The 16,971-nt window shown below is 46.8% G+C and overlaps 1 protein-coding gene across 3 annotated transcripts in view; it reads right to left on the reverse strand.

The window, feature by feature from the left end:
- Positions 1-595: 595 nt before the first annotated feature.
- The window catches only part of NABP2 (nucleic acid binding protein 2), a 34,595-nt gene continuing 18,219 nt past the window's right edge, over positions 596-16,971 (reverse strand). The window contains exons 5-9 of one of the 3 annotated variants that reach the window (XM_075334422.1): positions 5,308-5,389; positions 5,160-5,223; positions 1,012-1,152; positions 814-930; positions 596-729 (exon numbers count right to left, since the gene is read on the reverse strand). In XM_075334422.1, the coding sequence (XP_075190537.1) occupies positions 854-930; positions 1,012-1,152; positions 5,160-5,223; positions 5,308-5,389 (364 nt within the window). In that variant the 3' untranslated portion in view covers positions 596-729; positions 814-853. Of the gene's footprint in view, positions 1,153-5,159; positions 5,224-5,307; positions 5,390-16,971 lie in introns of all 3 variants that reach the window. The other 2 variants (XM_075334425.1, XM_075334423.1) reach the window with 2 other exon arrangements.

The following is a 16,971-nucleotide window of genomic DNA, read 5'->3' on the forward strand; positions in this document are numbered from 1 at the left end:
GCGTAGTGTTGGGGCTCTATTGCATTGATCAATTCAGTAGCTAAATTTCTCTTTATTCATATATTCATGGCAGTAATGCAAGTTCCATTTTTCACATTTCATTCTTACATATAGCGATTGAATTTTTCATGTCAGTATTCACACAGCAGTTTCTGCTATTACATGTATTCCCCTTACATAGTCACTGGTGTGCATACCTTATCTCCCCATACTTCTTTGGTTGGCGACACTGATGGCACACTGATGTGATCCATGTGTCATTACTGTGACACATACCAGAGGACACGCATTCACTAAAACTAAATGGATGTTTATATTTACCCATCTCCGGCGCTGCTGTTACTTCCGGGTCCCGCTCATTATGCCTCATGAATATTCACTGCACTGATGGCGGACCCGGAAGCAAGTGTGACCGCAGCGCCAGAGACAGGTAAGTATACAAGTTCATGCTGTCCATATGATATCCAGATGTCACACGAATATCACACACAGGCACAGCCATACAGAGCTACACCATGGACCGTCACACACATGCGTTTAATGCATGGACATGTGAAAGATTCATTTTCTATCAGTAAAAAGAAAAACAGACAACTGAAAGAGGCTTTCATTTTATTCAAATACCTCACTTACCGCTAACACTGCTATGTAATGTATGGCTAATTAAGGAAACATCTAGGAGCGCCATTTCCTTGGGTTTCTTCCTATACACTGCTTTCCTAGGTTAGACTACAAAATAATAAAAATAAAAAATTAAAAAAATACTAAAAGATACTCTGATCCTTCATGTTGTAAGAATAGGTCCTTACATACATGTTTTATAATGCACTAGGAGGCTTCATTAAAACATCATTCAGATCCCGATCTCTTCTGCTGGGATGAGCACAAGCCTGGCTTCTCTCCGAATATACACCAGGCACCAAGCGTAGGCTAGAGAGGAGAGCACAAGATTAGAACTGGTGACCAGAGACTGTTATCTTTTCCCAGTCCGCCGTGTCTCTTTGCCATTACTGATGGAGTTTGAGGCTCCAGGGGCGGAGTGGTTGGGTTGGCTGCGTGTAATTCGTCCACTTGACGGGTGAGACGTAGCAGGAGGCTGGTGTACGGCGCCAACTTGATTGTTGTTTCCATTACCGTTGGGCAGCTCGGAAGCTGAAATAAGACATAATGGGACTCATTCAGAAAATAATGTCCAAACAAAGTGGCCAATAATAAGATTTATGAACATTCATTATACAATATCTCAAAAGGTCTATTATTTCAATAGGGATAAAACAACAAATCTCACAAGTGCATTCCTATTCGTGGGATTGAAGGGACTGCTGGACCAGTATGATCCAGGTCTGGGGATACATCAGGCTATGTGCACACTAGAAAATGGACTTTTAAGAAAAATCCGCACCCTCTGGCAGAATACCGCACCTACGGCAAAAAAACGCAGTTAAACTGCACCTGCCGTTTTGCCGTGATTTTTTTCCACGGGTTTGTCCCTGCGGTTTTTACTATTATCTATGGCAAAAACCGCAGGTACCTGCAGAAAAGTAGTGACATGCTCATTAATTACGCAGCGGAAATTACACGGGTAAATCCGCAGGGACCAAAAAAACAAAAAAAACAAATGCAGTGCACAGCATATTTTTTTTTTGTTTTGTTTTATACCCGCAGGTTTTGCTGGGGAATGACTGCAGAAATGTTAGGCACATTTTCTGCAGCAAATCCACAGTAAAAATCGCCAGTAAATCCGCAGCGCACGCACCTGGCCTCATACAAGTACTTTTCTAACAAATCACACACTTTTTTTATTTTAGTTTTTTTTTTTGCTGCATTTCTATTGTCAAAATTGTTTTTTTCCTTTTAATACAGTCCTGACTTGGTTTGGCAATCCTTTCAAGATCGGGAAAGTTTCTATATTTTGCACATTAATTTTTTTCCTCTCCTTGTTCCAAGAGCCATAACTCATTTCCTTGTCCTTTAACAAAGCCAGATGAGGGTTTATTTGAGAGCAGGACGTGTAGTTGAGAACATGTTCCTATGTAATATAGTGGGGGGGGGGGGGACAAAAAAAACGTTTTTCTTTTTATAGCCTTCAGTATGAGGAAAAGAAAAGATGTAGCAGGATGATTATTCAAGTTGATATAATCACAGTGCCTTAAATTTTTTAAGAAGAAAAAAAAAAAACCTTAAAAAAAAAAATTATTCTGATCTTCGGTGCACACCCAACATTTTCATCTCTAGTTAAAGGGAATCTGGCACCAGGTTTTTGCTTCTCCATCTGAGAGCAGCATAATGTAGAGACAGAGACCCTGATTCCAGAGCTTTCTGTCATTTTGATAAAATCAGTGTTTTCTCTGCTGCAGATCTAGCAGTTATACAGAGCTCATGACTATGTTGGACTACCTGGCAACACGCCAAGTAGTCCAGTAGTGATAATCTACTGCTGATTTAACTAGTGATTTTTTTTTTTTTTTTTTTTTTTAAAAAACTACATTACGCAGCCCAGTAAGTAACAGCGCAGAAATCAGGATCTCCAACCCCATGTTATGCTACTCTCAGATTACGTGGCAAAAACCTGGCAACAGATACTCTTTAAAAAGATAAATCAGTCATCATGTTTTTACTGCCCTATGTGAGAACAGTATGATATAGGGGCAAAGTCCCTCATACCAGCAATGTCACTGGGCTGCTTGCTGCAGTTTTGATAAAACTGCGATAGATGTACCAATTTTCTAAATGCTGAGCTCTGTAGAACTCAGACCACAACACTAATTGGCATCTTTGTGTTAACTGCACATGGGCAGATTTCTGGTGGGGGCAGGGTTATAAAGAGCTCATGAATGTAGAGGAGAACATGACCGCATATCTAGAAGCCTACTAAGCAGCCCAGTAAGTGACATATTGCTGTAATCAGGGTCTGTGCCCCTACATTATGCTGCTCTTAGATTAGCTGGGAAAAACCTGCTGACAGATTCCCTTAAACGAGTATGCATCAACTAAGGAGGGGGCAGGGTGGTGGGGTGCTAAGCACTCTTCCTTTTCAATTCCTTTCCTTTTTTAAGAGTATCGTTTTGTGCTTAATGCAGTTAAAATTTTAAATACTTAACTGGTATTTTATGGACACAGCAATACCAAAAGTTTTTTTTTTTTTTTTTTTAAGAGAAATGAGAAAAAAAAAATGGGGGGTATGATTTAAACGTTTAAAAAAAAAAGTTTTCTTTAATCTCCCTAATTGATTTGAGCCTGCAATTGTTGACCACTTATTTTCTATAATACACTGCCATATACTGAAGTATATAGTGGTTCTCCTTTGAAGCTCAGCCTGTGGGTTCGCTCACGTGAGCAAATAACTTGAATGAGTGCTATCTGATGTTTTGCTGGCTAGCACTCGCTCTAAGGTTATCCTATGGGGCAGTTCTGATGTGTTTTTTTCTCATGCCGATTTGGCTTGGCTAAGATAGTGCAGCAATTGGACGAAGCGCACCCATTCAAGTCTATGGGTGTGTGCAAATCATTTGACTGAACTCGGATGACATCCAAATGCAGTCTGATTTTTCATGGAATGGAGAAATTTTGTTCTTCTCTTGACACATGTGCACCAGGTAGGACAGAATTAAAATACTGCTGTCAAAGACTGACAGTGACACTGAAATAGTTAGATTGTAATTGGAGCAAGTTCTGGCAGCTGCTGCTGCTGGTATCTGCTGGCTGTGCTGTGCTCCATACACACGCCATGACTATATAATGTAGTTTTAAAAGAAGTGGTCCCAAAAAAAAAAAAAAAGTAAAAAAAAAAATGCTATGTATTCAAAAAGTCAAAAATAAAGAGAAAAAAACCCCCAGAAACATTTTATTTCCCTGCCCCCATAAACTATTGCGGGTGAAAGCACCCTAAAAGCAATTTTGTCCGGAGGTAGGATTTATTTATTGCAAAATCTCTTTACAGGATAAGTTACATAGACATTAAAATGTTAAATACAACAACAATTATGAGAATGTCCACAAGCGGATACATCAGAATCTAGTACTGGTGACGTTCTTCCAGAGATGCAGCACATGGAAGCACTAATATTGCATTTATCCAAGTATAACAAAACTGGCTTGAGATCCCGGTATGATCTACAGAGGTGTCTCACTGAGATTATGTCCATATTGTCTGTCTTTTTAATCTAAAAAGATCCCACCCCAGGCTGGGGCTACACGGTGACCAAAATCCATCGAGAACCTGTCACCACTTTTTTGGCCTGTAAGCTGTGGCCACCACCACCGGGCTCTTATATACAGCATGTTAGAATGCTGTATATAAGAGCCCAGGCCAGGGGGTATAACAAAAAACCCAATTTATAATACTTAACTAACAGTCGCGCGGTGGGTCTAATGGGCGTCTCAGTTGTCCGCTGCCAGCACCTCCTCTTTCGGCCATCTTCGTCCTCTTTCTGAAGTCTGGGTGCATGACGCGCCTACGTCATACACACGCGCCGGTCCTGTGCAAGGCCTGAATGCAGGCAAGTGTGTGACGTCGGCCCAGTCATGCACCGCAGCTAGAGAAGGAGAACAAAGATGGCCAAAAGAGGCGGCACCAGACAACGGAGACGCCCATTAGGCCCACCCCGTGACCGTTAGGTAAGTATTATAAAGTGTTTTTTATGTTATACCCCCGGCCTGGGCTCTTATATACAGATCATATAATATAATATAATATAATATATATGAGCCCGGTGGTGGCCACAGCTTATAGGCCAAAAAAGTGGTGACAGGTTCCCTTTAAAGTTGTTAAAACAGTCAAATCACAGACAAGTGACAGACGGCTCACACACAGTCTATGGTAAAAACACTCCTGACCAGATTCAGAAGAGACAACACATTTGGGAGCATTAGTGGCGCCATGTTTCAGTCTTGGTCACGATGTGGCACCACAGAAAATCAATTGTAGCGGGACCGGTCACTGTGTAACCCGCAAATAAATGGAGTCAAAGAGGTGGAGTATTAATATTATTAGACGCTCTCTGGACTCCTAGAGCGAAAAGCCAATAGAGAGAACACTAGAACGTGCTGACCTCGCTGCACAGAGTTATCTCACCATTGTATAATGGACCACGCAAGGCTCAAATATACAGAAAATACAGTCATTTATACAATGCATTATTCTGAAGGGCTTTGTTCACCTGGCGGAGCAGCATTGTTCGAGGAGTTGTGATTAGCTGCTCCAGACCCACTTTCTACTGGAGCCTGAAATCAGAAGAATAAAAAAAAAACATCAGTAGCACTGGGATTGTACAGAGAACGTCACTGCGGAAAATAAAACCCACTTACCTGTTTGCTTTGGGATTGCTGTGCAACATACTCAGGGTTTGGTTCACTAAAGTTAGGCAGTTCAGAATATACCATGCAAAATCTGGGAATAGAAGAACACAGTCAACTGTTTAAGGGATTCTGCCTCCAGGTGTGTGTTGTGCCATCTGAGATCAGCGTAATGTAGGGGCAGAGACTGATTGCAGCGATGTGTCACTTACTGAGCTACAATGATAAAATCACTGATTTATTTGCTACAAAGTTCACGTGATTATGCATATCGCACACGTTGTGTGCACGGTGCATAGGCGGAAAGCTGACAATTCGTGGTGAGGACAGGGTAATACTGAGCTCATTAATAAGGAAAACTACATGGCTTGGGAGGGGGGGGAGGGTTTCTATGGTCTTCACTGAAGGATAAAAATAATCACAATTAAATTCGTAAAGGAAAATTTGTGATAGAGATATATAATTACTATATTTTTTGGATTAGAAGATGCACTATTCTTCCAAAAATTTGGAAGAAAAATGGGAGGTGTGAATCTGAAAAGGCAAATGTAGCTTACCAGGGGGTGGTGGAGAATGGTGACAGGAGGCAGGTGCGATGCTGTGGGCGCTGCTCTGTGTGGCTCGCAGCTCTGTTCTGCACGGCGAGCGGCGAGACCACGGGCCTTCCGAAGAGGTCGATGGTGAGGGTTTCAAATAATAACGCCCAGAGTCGGCACGTACGCAGATGGAGCTCCCAGCTCAAGCTTTCATCTAAGTAAGCGCCACCTATGGCCCGTTGATGTCTCAGCAGTGGACTTAATAAAAATAGCGCCCGGAGGTGGCGCATGCGCAGATTAGATTTCAGCTTGTCATTGAGCCAATAACTAAATCAACGCACGCGACGACTCCAAGCGCCATTTGTTTGAAGCCCACACCGCCGACATCTTTAGATTGCCTGTGCCTAATCGTCCGCAGCGTGCACCAGAGCAGCGCTCGCAGTGAGCATCTGGGCCCCACTCTGCGCCGCCTGCAGCATCTCCGTACTCCAGCACCGCCCCTTCCTCCTGTGATCCCCCTGCTCCACCACTGCTGCCTCCCCCCGGAATTATAAAAATGGACTTCATTTTTCTTTTGTTAGTTTTTTTAACCTTTTTTCTTCCTCTAAATTTGGGGTGCGTCTTATAAAACAAAAAAATACAGTGTTGCCATTTTCTGAGATTCACAACATTAATTTGTGTTGATGCAGCCATGTGCGGGGTTTTTTACTGTGTGGCACGCAGATATTTTTATTGATACCTGGCCAGATATGAAATTGCTCTTTTTTTTATGGAGTTGCGGTGTCAAAAAACAAAAAAAAAACCCAAAACCACCCACACACACACACACACACACACACACACACACTTCTGGTGTTATATTTTTTTCATTACAGTATTTACTGTATAGATAGCTGATTTCATGGATTAATATCAAAACCAGTGGGGATTCAGCATTTTCCCCCCGAACCACGCCCACTCCCCCCCCCCCCATGTTTTTAGCCCTCTTGGGGAACTTCAACCTGAAATCGTTAGATCACTTACACCAGGGGTCTCAAAACACACGGCCCGCATGCGGCCCCTCAGGGTAGTTCGTGCGGCCCCCAGGCCCGTGCCCCTGGTCTCCATCGCGGCAGGTGCAGGGGCCGCAGCCACTGTCTTCACTTTGTCAGATGAATGTGTTGCCGGTGCTGCGCTCTCGCTCCGGCAATACAATCATCTCACATAAATCACTGACAGTGACACTGCACCTGCTGCGATAGTGAAGAGGGGCACAGGCCTGGGGGCCGCACGAAGCAGAGGTGAGGCAGCGGAGGGAGCGCAGGCCAGGTGAGAAGAATGGTGTGTGTGTGTGTGTGTGTGTCGTTAACCCCTTAGCGACCTATGACGTACTGGGTACGTTATAGCTCCCTGGTACTTAAGGACCCATGATGTCCTCAGTAAGTCATGGCGAAATCGCAGCCCCGGTGGCTGCGATGGGTGCAAATACCTTAGATTCGTGGAGGAGGGAACCTCAGGAGGGGTGGCGTCTCCTCCCCGGACCTATGGAGGCTGTGATTGGCTGACGAACGCCGCTCAGCCAATCACAGCCACTAATGTTTCAGCCATTGAAAACTCGCTGAAACATTGAAATCCAGCCAAGATCAGTGCAGATGTAGCACCAATCATTGGCTGGAGCTGGGTGACCTGTGTTTCACCCGCCCCCAGCTCTGATTGGAGAAACCGGTCCTGTGACCGCTCTCTCCAATCACTGTGGATCTGGGGCCAGAGACCACTCCCCTCAGCTTCACTCCGGCGTCTGTGGAAGGTGAGGGGAGCTGCTGACCCATTACTACAGGATGGGGACAAAGTGCGCGCATTACTATGAGATGGGGATAAGGCTGGGGACATTACTATAGGATTGGGACATTACAAGGATGAGCACATTACTGTGGGATGGGGCACAATACTACAAGGGGACAAGGATGGGCACGTTACAACAATATGGGGAACATTACTAAAAGATGTTGGTCAAAATTTCTATATAGTGCTAATTGTAAGACTATTAGTTACAAGAAAGGAATACAATGAAAGAAAAAAAAAAGTTTATATTTAAACAAAGAATGTGCACGTTTGCTATAATGAACAAGTGAAAAAGTTCAAAATCAGTGATCCCAAGGGGTGTAAAAATAAAATTATATATTTTTATATTATATATGGTACCAATAAAAATGTCACTTTGTCCTGCAAAGAATGCGGCCCCCCAAATTATTTTTTCCCCTCTGTGCGGCCCATACACCCAGCCGAGTTTGAGACCCCTGACTTACACGGACCACCACAATATTGTGTTGTATAGGCAAAATAATCTTCTCCTATGAGGTTCAGCAATAGGTTAGGTTTCACAGAAGGACAGACGGCAGCTTGGGGCCTTCAGGAGGCCCTCGAGCTGCCATGTAAACACATCCTCCCCACACATTCTTGCCATGCTATTTGAATGCGCTGTTAATGATTGACAGAGGCATTTAAATAGTTCAAACATCAGTGATCAGAGATTGATCTGGTTGCTGCTGTTTACAGCAAGATGCCAGTGGGGCTTCACAGCTGACAACTCTGGGATATGTTGTGCGCTCATCTTCAGAGACTGCTGCTCTTATATACGGTCCAGATATGTGAAGCACCAGTAAGTCACACGTTGGAATTAACCGCTTCCCCCCCCCCCAGGCAATTTTCTATTTTTTTGGTTTTTTGCTCCCCTTCTTCCCAGAGCCGTAACTTTTTTATTTTTCTATCAATCTTGCCATATAAAGGGCTTGTATTTTGCGGGACGAGCTGTACTTTTACATGAAACCATAAGTTTTACCTTATAGTGCACTGGAAAACCGCAAAAAAAATTTATGGGTGGAAAAACTGCAAAAAAAGTGTGATTGCACCATAGTTTTTGGGATATTTTAGTCACAGTGTTCACTATATGATGTGTTGGTGTGATGTCTCAGGCCGGTGCGAGCATGTAGACACCAAACATGTATATGGCGACTGAGGCGTCGGTGCTAGCGCCCATGTGCAGTGCTGGCTAAGGTACATTGATGACGTTTTATTTTTTTGTCAGGGCACAGCTGAGCAGCTGGAGGATTTTATGAGGCATCTTAATGTCAATGATTTTGGCATTAGGCTTACTCAGACACAGCAGCAGTAGCATTGATTTTTTGAATATTAAAATGGAGGTTGGATCGGATCACCTCGTACAGACGGATGTCTATCGTAAGAGTACCTCGGTCAATGCTCTGCTGCATGCCTCATCAGCCCACACACCAGCCACTATTCGTGCTATCCCGACTGGCCAGTTCCTAAGAATGAGACGTATCTGCTCGTCCAATGACAAGTTTGAGGCTCAGTCGGCCGACCTCTGTGCCGTTTCAGGGAGCGGGGTTATAGTGGAAGAATGGTGAAAAGGGGCTTAGGGCCAAGAAAACCCCTAGGGCGCAACTCCTCACCTACATGCCCAAGCAGACATCCTCCAGCAGTGAACCGAGGTTCATTAGCACATATAATCACGAGTGGGGCACCATGAGAGAGATCCTCCACAGACACTGGCCGGTATTACTGTCAGATCCAATACAGTCAGGGATCCTCACGGATGCCCCCCTCTCATGACAGCGAGGCGTGCTAAAAACAAAGGACATGTTGGTGAGGAGTCACTACATCCCAGATATAAAAAAATCCCTTTATTACCCGTGGTCCCATCTTGGGATGTTTCAAGTGTGGTCACTGTCTGGCTTGTGACAACATTGTGCGCACTAAGACATTCTTCTCCTCTGGCTACAAAAGGACTTTTGACATCCGGAAATGTATATTGTGTGGCACCACGCACGTTATATATTTCGCCACATGTCCGTGCTCCCTGACCTCACGTGAGCTCCGCGTTAGGGTCAGGGAGCATGTGCGTGACATTTCGGCAGCCACTACAGCACAGGATCTCACTCTCCCCAGTCACATCAAGAGGTATCACAATTGTGATCCTGCACTTCTTGAGGTATGGGGGATTGATACGGTAAATTGTGGTTCCAGGGGAGGAGATGTCAAGAAAAACTTGCCCAACGTGAGGCCTGGTGGATTAGTGCTCTTGACACTCTTGTCCCTAGGGGACTTAATGAGGTTATCAGTTTTGCCTCTTTTCTCTAAATGGCTCTTCAGGTTCCCTTTTTCTCGAATATTTTCGCCACTCTTTTTCTGACTTTTATATCATAAGAAGGGAATTTTGTTTACTTACCGTAAATTCCTTTTCTTCTAGCTCCTATTGGGAGACCCAGACAATTGGGGTGTATAGCTTCTGCCTCCAGAGGCTACACAAAGTATTACACTTTAAAAAGTATAACCCCTCCCCTCTGCCTATACACCCTCCCGTGCATCACGGGCTCCTCAGTTTTGGTGCAAAAGCAGGAAGGAGGAAACTTATAAATTGGTCTAAGGTAAATTCAATCTGAAGGATGTTCGGAGAACTGAAAACCATGAACCAAAAGAAACGATTCAACATGAACAACATGTGTACACAAAAGAACAAACAGCCCGAAGGGAACAGGGGCGGGTGCTGGGTCTCCCAATAGGAGCTAGAAGAAAAGGAATTTACGGTAAGTAAACAAAATTCCCTTCTTTGTCGCTCCATTGGGAGACCCAGACAATTGGGACGTCCAAAAGCAGTCCCTGGGTGGGTAAAAGAATACCTCAATAAAAAGAGCCGAAACGGCCCCCTCTTACAGGTGGGCAACCGCCGCCTGAAGGACTCGCCTACCTAGACTGGCGTCTGCCGAAGCATAGGTATGCACCTGATAGTGTTTCGTGAAAGTGTGCAGACTAGACCAGGTAGCTGCCTGAAACACCTGCTGAGCCATAGCCCGGTGCCGCAATGCCCAGGACGCACCCACGGCTCTGGTAGAATGGGCTTTCAGCCCCAAAGGAAGCGGAAGCCCAGAAGAACGGTAGGCTTCAAGAATCGGTTCCTTGATCCACCGAGCCAAGGTTGACTTGGAAGCCTGCGAACCCTTACGCTGGCCAGCGGCAAGGACAAAGAGCGCATCAGAACGGCGCAGGGGCGCCGTGCGAGACACGTAGAACCGGAGTGCTCTCACCAGATCTAATGAGTGCAAATCCTTTTCACATTGGTGAACTGGATTAGGGCAAAATGAAGGTAAGGAGATATCCTGATTGAGATGAAAAGGAGATACCACCTTAGGGAGAAATTCCGGGACAGGACGCAGAACCACCTTATCCTGGTGAAAAACCAGGAAGGGGGCTTTGCATGACAGCGCTGCCAGCTCCGACACTCTACGGAGCGATGTAACTGCCACTAGAAATGCCACCTTCTGTGAAAGACGTGATAAAGAGACATCCCGCAGCGGCTCGAAAGGTGGTTTCTGAAGAGCCGTTAGCACCCTGTTAAGGTCCCAGGGTTCCAGCGGATGCTTGTAAGGTGGGACTATGTGGCAAACTCCCTGCAGGAACGTGCGGCCCTGCGGAAGCCTGGCTAGACGCTTTTGAAAAAATACGGATAGCGCCGATACTTGTCCCTTGAGAGAGCCGAGAGACAAACCCTTGTCCATTCCGGATTGAAGGAATGAAAGAAAAGTGGGTAAGGCAAAAGGCCAGGGAGCAAAACCATTATCAGAGCACCAGGATAAGAAGATCCTCCAAGCCCTGTGATAGATCTTGGCGGACGTTGGTTTCCTGGCCTGTCTCATGGTGGCAATGACATCTTGAGATAACCCTGAGGACGCTAGGAGCCAGGACTCAATGGCCAGAGTTCAGATGGAAAAACGGCCCTTGTGACAGCAAGTCTGGGCGGTCTGGGAGCGCCCACGGTTGATACACCGTGAGATGCCACAGATCCGGGTACCACGACTGCCTCGGCCAATCTGGAGCGACGAGAATGGCGCGACGACAGTCGGACCTGATTTTGCGCAGCACTCTGGGCAGCATCGCCAGAGGGGGAAATACATAAGGCAGTCGAAACTGCGACCAATCCTGAACTAATGCGTCCGCCGCCAGAGCTCTGTGATCTTGAGACCGTGCCATGAATGCCGGGACTTTGTTGTTGTGCCGTGACGCCATGAGATCGACGTCCGGCGTTCCCCAGCGGCGACAGATCTCTCGAAACACGTCTGGGTGAAGAGACCATTCCCCCGCATCCATGCCCTGGCGACTGAGAAAGTCTGCTTCCCAGTTTTCCACGCCCGGGATGTGAACTGCGGAGATGGTGGATGCTGTGGCCTCCGCCCACAGCAAAATCCGCCGGACTTCCTGGAAGGCTTGACTGCTGCGCGTGCCGCCCTGGTGGTTGATGTACGCGACCGCCGTGGCGTTGTCCGACTGTATGCGGATCTGCCTGCCCTCCAGCCACCGATGGAACGCCTTTAGGGCCAGATACACTGCCCTTATCTCCAGAACATTGATCTGAAGGGAGGACTCTGTCGGAGTCCAGGTTCCCTGAGCCCTGTGGTGGAGAAAAACCGCTCCCCACCCTGACAGACTCGCGTCCGTCGTGACCACAGCCCAGGATGGGGGAAGGAAGGATTTTCCCTGCGACAGAGAAGTGGGAAGAAGCCACCACTGAAGAGAGGTTTTTGCTGCAAGGGAAAGAGAGACGTTCCTGTCTACGGACGTCGACCTCCTGTCCCATTTGCGGAGAATGTCCCATTGGAGTGGGCGCAGATGAAACTGCGCGAAGGGGACTGCCTCCATTGCTGCCACCATCTTCCCCAGGAAGTGCATGAGGCGCCTCAAGGGGTGTGACTGGCCCCGAAGAAGAGATTGCACCCCTGTCTGCTGCGAAAGCTGTTTGTCCAGCGGTAGCTTGACTATCGCTGAGAGAGTATGAAACTCCATCCCAAGGTAAGTCAGTGATTGGGTCGGTGTCAACTTGGACTTTGGAAAATTGATGATCCACCCGAACCGCTGGAGAGTCTCCAGAGCGACGGTCAGGCTGTGTTGACACGCCACCCGGGAGGGTGCCCTGACTAGGAGATCGTCTAAGTAAGGGATCACCGAGTGGCCCTGAGAGTGTAGGACCGCCACAACGGAAGCCATGACCTTGGTGAAGACCCGTGGGGCTGTCGCCAGGCCAAAAGGCAGTGCCACAAACTGAAGGTGTTCGTCCCCGATGGCGAAACGCAGGAAGCGTTGATGCTCGGGTGCGATCGGCACATGGAGATAAGCATCCTTGATGTCGATTGATGCTAGGAAGTCTCCTTGTGATATCGAAGCGATGACTGAGCGGAGAGATTCCATCCGAAACCGTCTGGTTCTCACGTGTCTGTTGAGCAGTTTGAGGTCCAGAACGGGACGGAATGATCCGTCCTTCTTTGGCACCACGAACAAGTTGGAGTAAAAGCCGCGACCACGTTCCTGAAGGGGAACGGGGATCACAACTCCTTCTGTCTTCAGAGCGTTCACCGCCTGAAAAAGTGCATCGGCTCGCTCGGGGGGCGGAGATGTTCTGAAGAAACGAGTCGGAGGACGAGAGCTGAACTCTATCCTGTAACCGTGAGACAGAATGTCTCTCACCCATCGGTCTTGGACATGTGGCCACCAGGAGTCGCAAAAGCGGGAGAGCCTGCCACCGACCGAGGATGCGGTTTGGGGAGGCCGAAAGTCATGAGGAGGCCGCCTTGGAGGCAGTGCCTCCGGCGGTTTTTTGGGGACGTGACTTAGACCGCCACGCATAAGAGTTCCTCTGGCCCTTCTCTGGCCTGTTGGACGAGGAGGATTGGGACTTGGCTGAGGGCCGAAAGGACCGAAACCTCGATTGTATTTTCCGTTGCTGAGGTCTCTTCGGTTTGGACTGGGGTAAAGACGAGTCCTTTCCCTTGGATTCCTTAATAATTTCATCCAATCGCTCGCCAAACAATCGGTCGCCAGAAAACGGCAAACCGGTTAAGAACTTCTTGGAAGCAGAGTCTGCCTTCCATTCGCGTAGCCACATGGCCCTGCGGACTGCCACCGAATTAGCGGATGCTACCGCTGTACGGCTAGCAGAGTCCAGGACGGCGTTCATGGCGTAGGACGAAAAAGCCGACGCCTGAGAAGTCAAAGACGCAACTTGCGGAGCAGAGGTACGTGTGACCGCATTAATCTCAGACAGACAAGCTGAGATAGCTTGAAGTGCCCACACGGCTGCAAAGGCCGGGGCAAAAGACGCGCCTGTGGCTTCATAGATGGATTTCACCAGGAGCTCTATCTGCCTGTCAGTGGCATCCTTGAGCGATGAGCCATCTGCAACTGATACTACAGATCTAGCCGCCAGTCTAGAGACTGGAGGATCCACCTTGGGACATTGAGCCCAACCCTTAACTACGTAAGAGGGGAAGGGGTAACGTGTGTCATTAAGGCGCTTAGTAAAGCGCTTGTCCGGAAATGCTCTGTGCTTCTGGACAGCATCTCTGAAGTTAGAGTGATCGAAAAACGCACTCCGTGTACGTTTGGGAAACCTAAACTAGTGTTTCTCCTGCTGCGAAGCAGACTCCTCTATAGGTGGAGTTGGGGGAGAAAGATCTAGCACTTGGTTGATGGACGCTATAAGGTCATTTACTATGGCGTCCCCTTCAGGTGTATCAAGATTGAGAGCAACGTCAGGGTCAGAGCCCTGAGCTGCGACGTCCGCCTCATCCTCCAGAGAGTCCTCAAGCTGAGACCCCGAGCAGCGTGAGGAAGTCGGGGAAGATTCCCAGCGAGCCCGCTTAGCCGGTCTGGGACTGTGGTCCGTGCCGGAGTCCTCCACGTGAGACCTAGGGGCCACCCCGGGAGCACGCTGCGGCGCAGACCGAGAGGGGCCTGGAGGCGATGATCCAACGGTGCCCGGGGCCTGTGTAAGGACCGATCTGGACTGCAAGGCTTCTAGTAGCTTAGCAGACCATTTGTCCATAGACTGAGCCATGGATTGTGAAAGCGACTCAGAGTTTCTCAGCAAAAACTGCAAACTCTGTCCCTGCCACCTGCACAGGGGAAGCAGGCGGGTCTGCCTGAGCCGAGGGTCCCACTAGTGCCCGAGGCTCCGGCTGAGCGAGTGCAACAGGGGCCGAGCATTGCTCACAGTGAGGGTAGGTGTAACCTGCAGGTAACATAGCCACACAAGAGGTACAGGTTGCAAAATAACCCTTTGCCTTAGCGCCCTTGCTCCTTGTGGACGACATGCTGTTGTCTCCTAGGAGAGTGATCACTGAGGGTATATAGTCAAAAGCAAAAACAACTCGGCCGAACAGAGAAAATATATACAAAATTATATATATATGTGTATATATATATATATATATATATATATATATATATATATATATATATATATATATATATATATATATATATATATATATATATATATATATATATATATATATATATATATATATATACATATACACACACACACACACATATACATACATACACATATATATATATATATATATATATATATATATATATATATATATGTGTGTATGTGTATGTGTATATATATATATATTTTATATATATATATATATATATATATATATATATATATATATATATATATATATATATATATATATATATATATATATATATATATATATATATATATATATATATATATATATATATATATATATATATATATATATATATATATATATATATATATATATATATATATATATATATATATATATATATATATATATATATACACACACATATATATATATATACACACACATATACATATATACTTCGGCACCCTAGGGGGACCAGCACCGGGTGACCGGTGTGGCTTACCGACCGCCCAAAGCGGTGTGTGTCCACCAGATTCCCTGCCTTGGGTCTCCCAGAGCTGCAGAGCTCGTTCCTGAAATCCTCCACCGGCAGAATGTGTTGTAAAAATGGCTGCCGGAGCTCTCAGGGGAGGAGGGAGCCGTGGGCGGCGACTAGTAAAGTGCGGGAGTCTGGTGCCCCACAGTGATCAGTGGTGGTGGGGGGGGGGGGGACCTAAAGTATGCTCCAGCCCTCACTGCCGACGTCAGGTCGACCGTCCCGCCCTTACCCCTGACTGGCAGGCTCGGGGGGCGGGAGTTATGGTACTAGGCCGCATGAAGCCGGGGACTAAATTTAATACCGCGGCCGACAAACAGGTGCGGTCGGCGCGGAAGTCCCGGTCGTCACAAAACCAGCAGCAGCTGCAGCGTCTGTGAAACAAGCGCTCCATGCACCGTCCCCATGGGGACACAGAGTACCTATAGATGCAGGGCCCTGTCCCTGATGATACAAAGTCTCCTGTCCGGCAGATTCCCACAGGGGCTGCGGAGGGAGCCCGGTCCCAGTGAATGGATGACCGGTTAGGATCCCACTTCTCCCAGAGCCTCTAAGGGATGGTGAAGGAAAACGGCATGTGGCTCCAGCCTCTGTACCCGCAATGGGTACCTCAACCTTAACAGCACCGCCGACTTAGTGGGGTGAGAAGGGAGCATGCCGGGGGCCCTGTGGGAGCCCTCTTTTCTTCCAACCGATAAAATCAGCAGCTGCTGCTGACTAAAATGGGAGCATGAGTGGATGTTTGCCTCCTTCCACACAAAGCATAAAACTGAGGAGCCCGTGATGCACGGGAGGGTGTATAGGCAGAGGGGAGGGGTTACACTTTTTAAAGTGTAATACTTTGTGTGTCCTCCGGAGGCAGAAGCTATACACCCCAATTGTCTGGGTCTCCCAATGGAGTGACAAAGAAATCTATTTTTTATCCTTTTTATTAATGCATTTTTTCACACCATTTCTTTATATATTTTGCCCCTTCTTTTTGACCTTAAATACCTCATTGCCCTCACTGTATATATGCCCCATCTTTCATTTTCATAAATAGGTGGTGTTTTATTTGAATAAATTGGAAATACACATCTTGATATATTGGAATTCTTGGACACTCAGGCCACCAGTGAAGCTATACCCACATGGATCACACCAGAACTATCTAAACGGGACCTACTCTAGCCACTTATATGGACCGACTATTTACTGTGGCAGAAAACCGCTATCAAGACCACTTGGGCTGTATCGATTTGAACGTTATTAGACTTATATTCAGCGTTGTTTGTGTATAGTCGATCTAGCTCCGCCTTGACTGGTCATGTGACTGGTCATGTGGTCTTGTCTCACTGGTGACATC

The sequence above is a fragment of the Anomaloglossus baeobatrachus genome, chromosome 2 (genome assembly GCF_048569485.1).
Source record: "Anomaloglossus baeobatrachus isolate aAnoBae1 chromosome 2, aAnoBae1.hap1, whole genome shotgun sequence".
Classification (NCBI taxonomy): Eukaryota; Metazoa; Chordata; class Amphibia; order Anura; family Aromobatidae; genus Anomaloglossus; species Anomaloglossus baeobatrachus.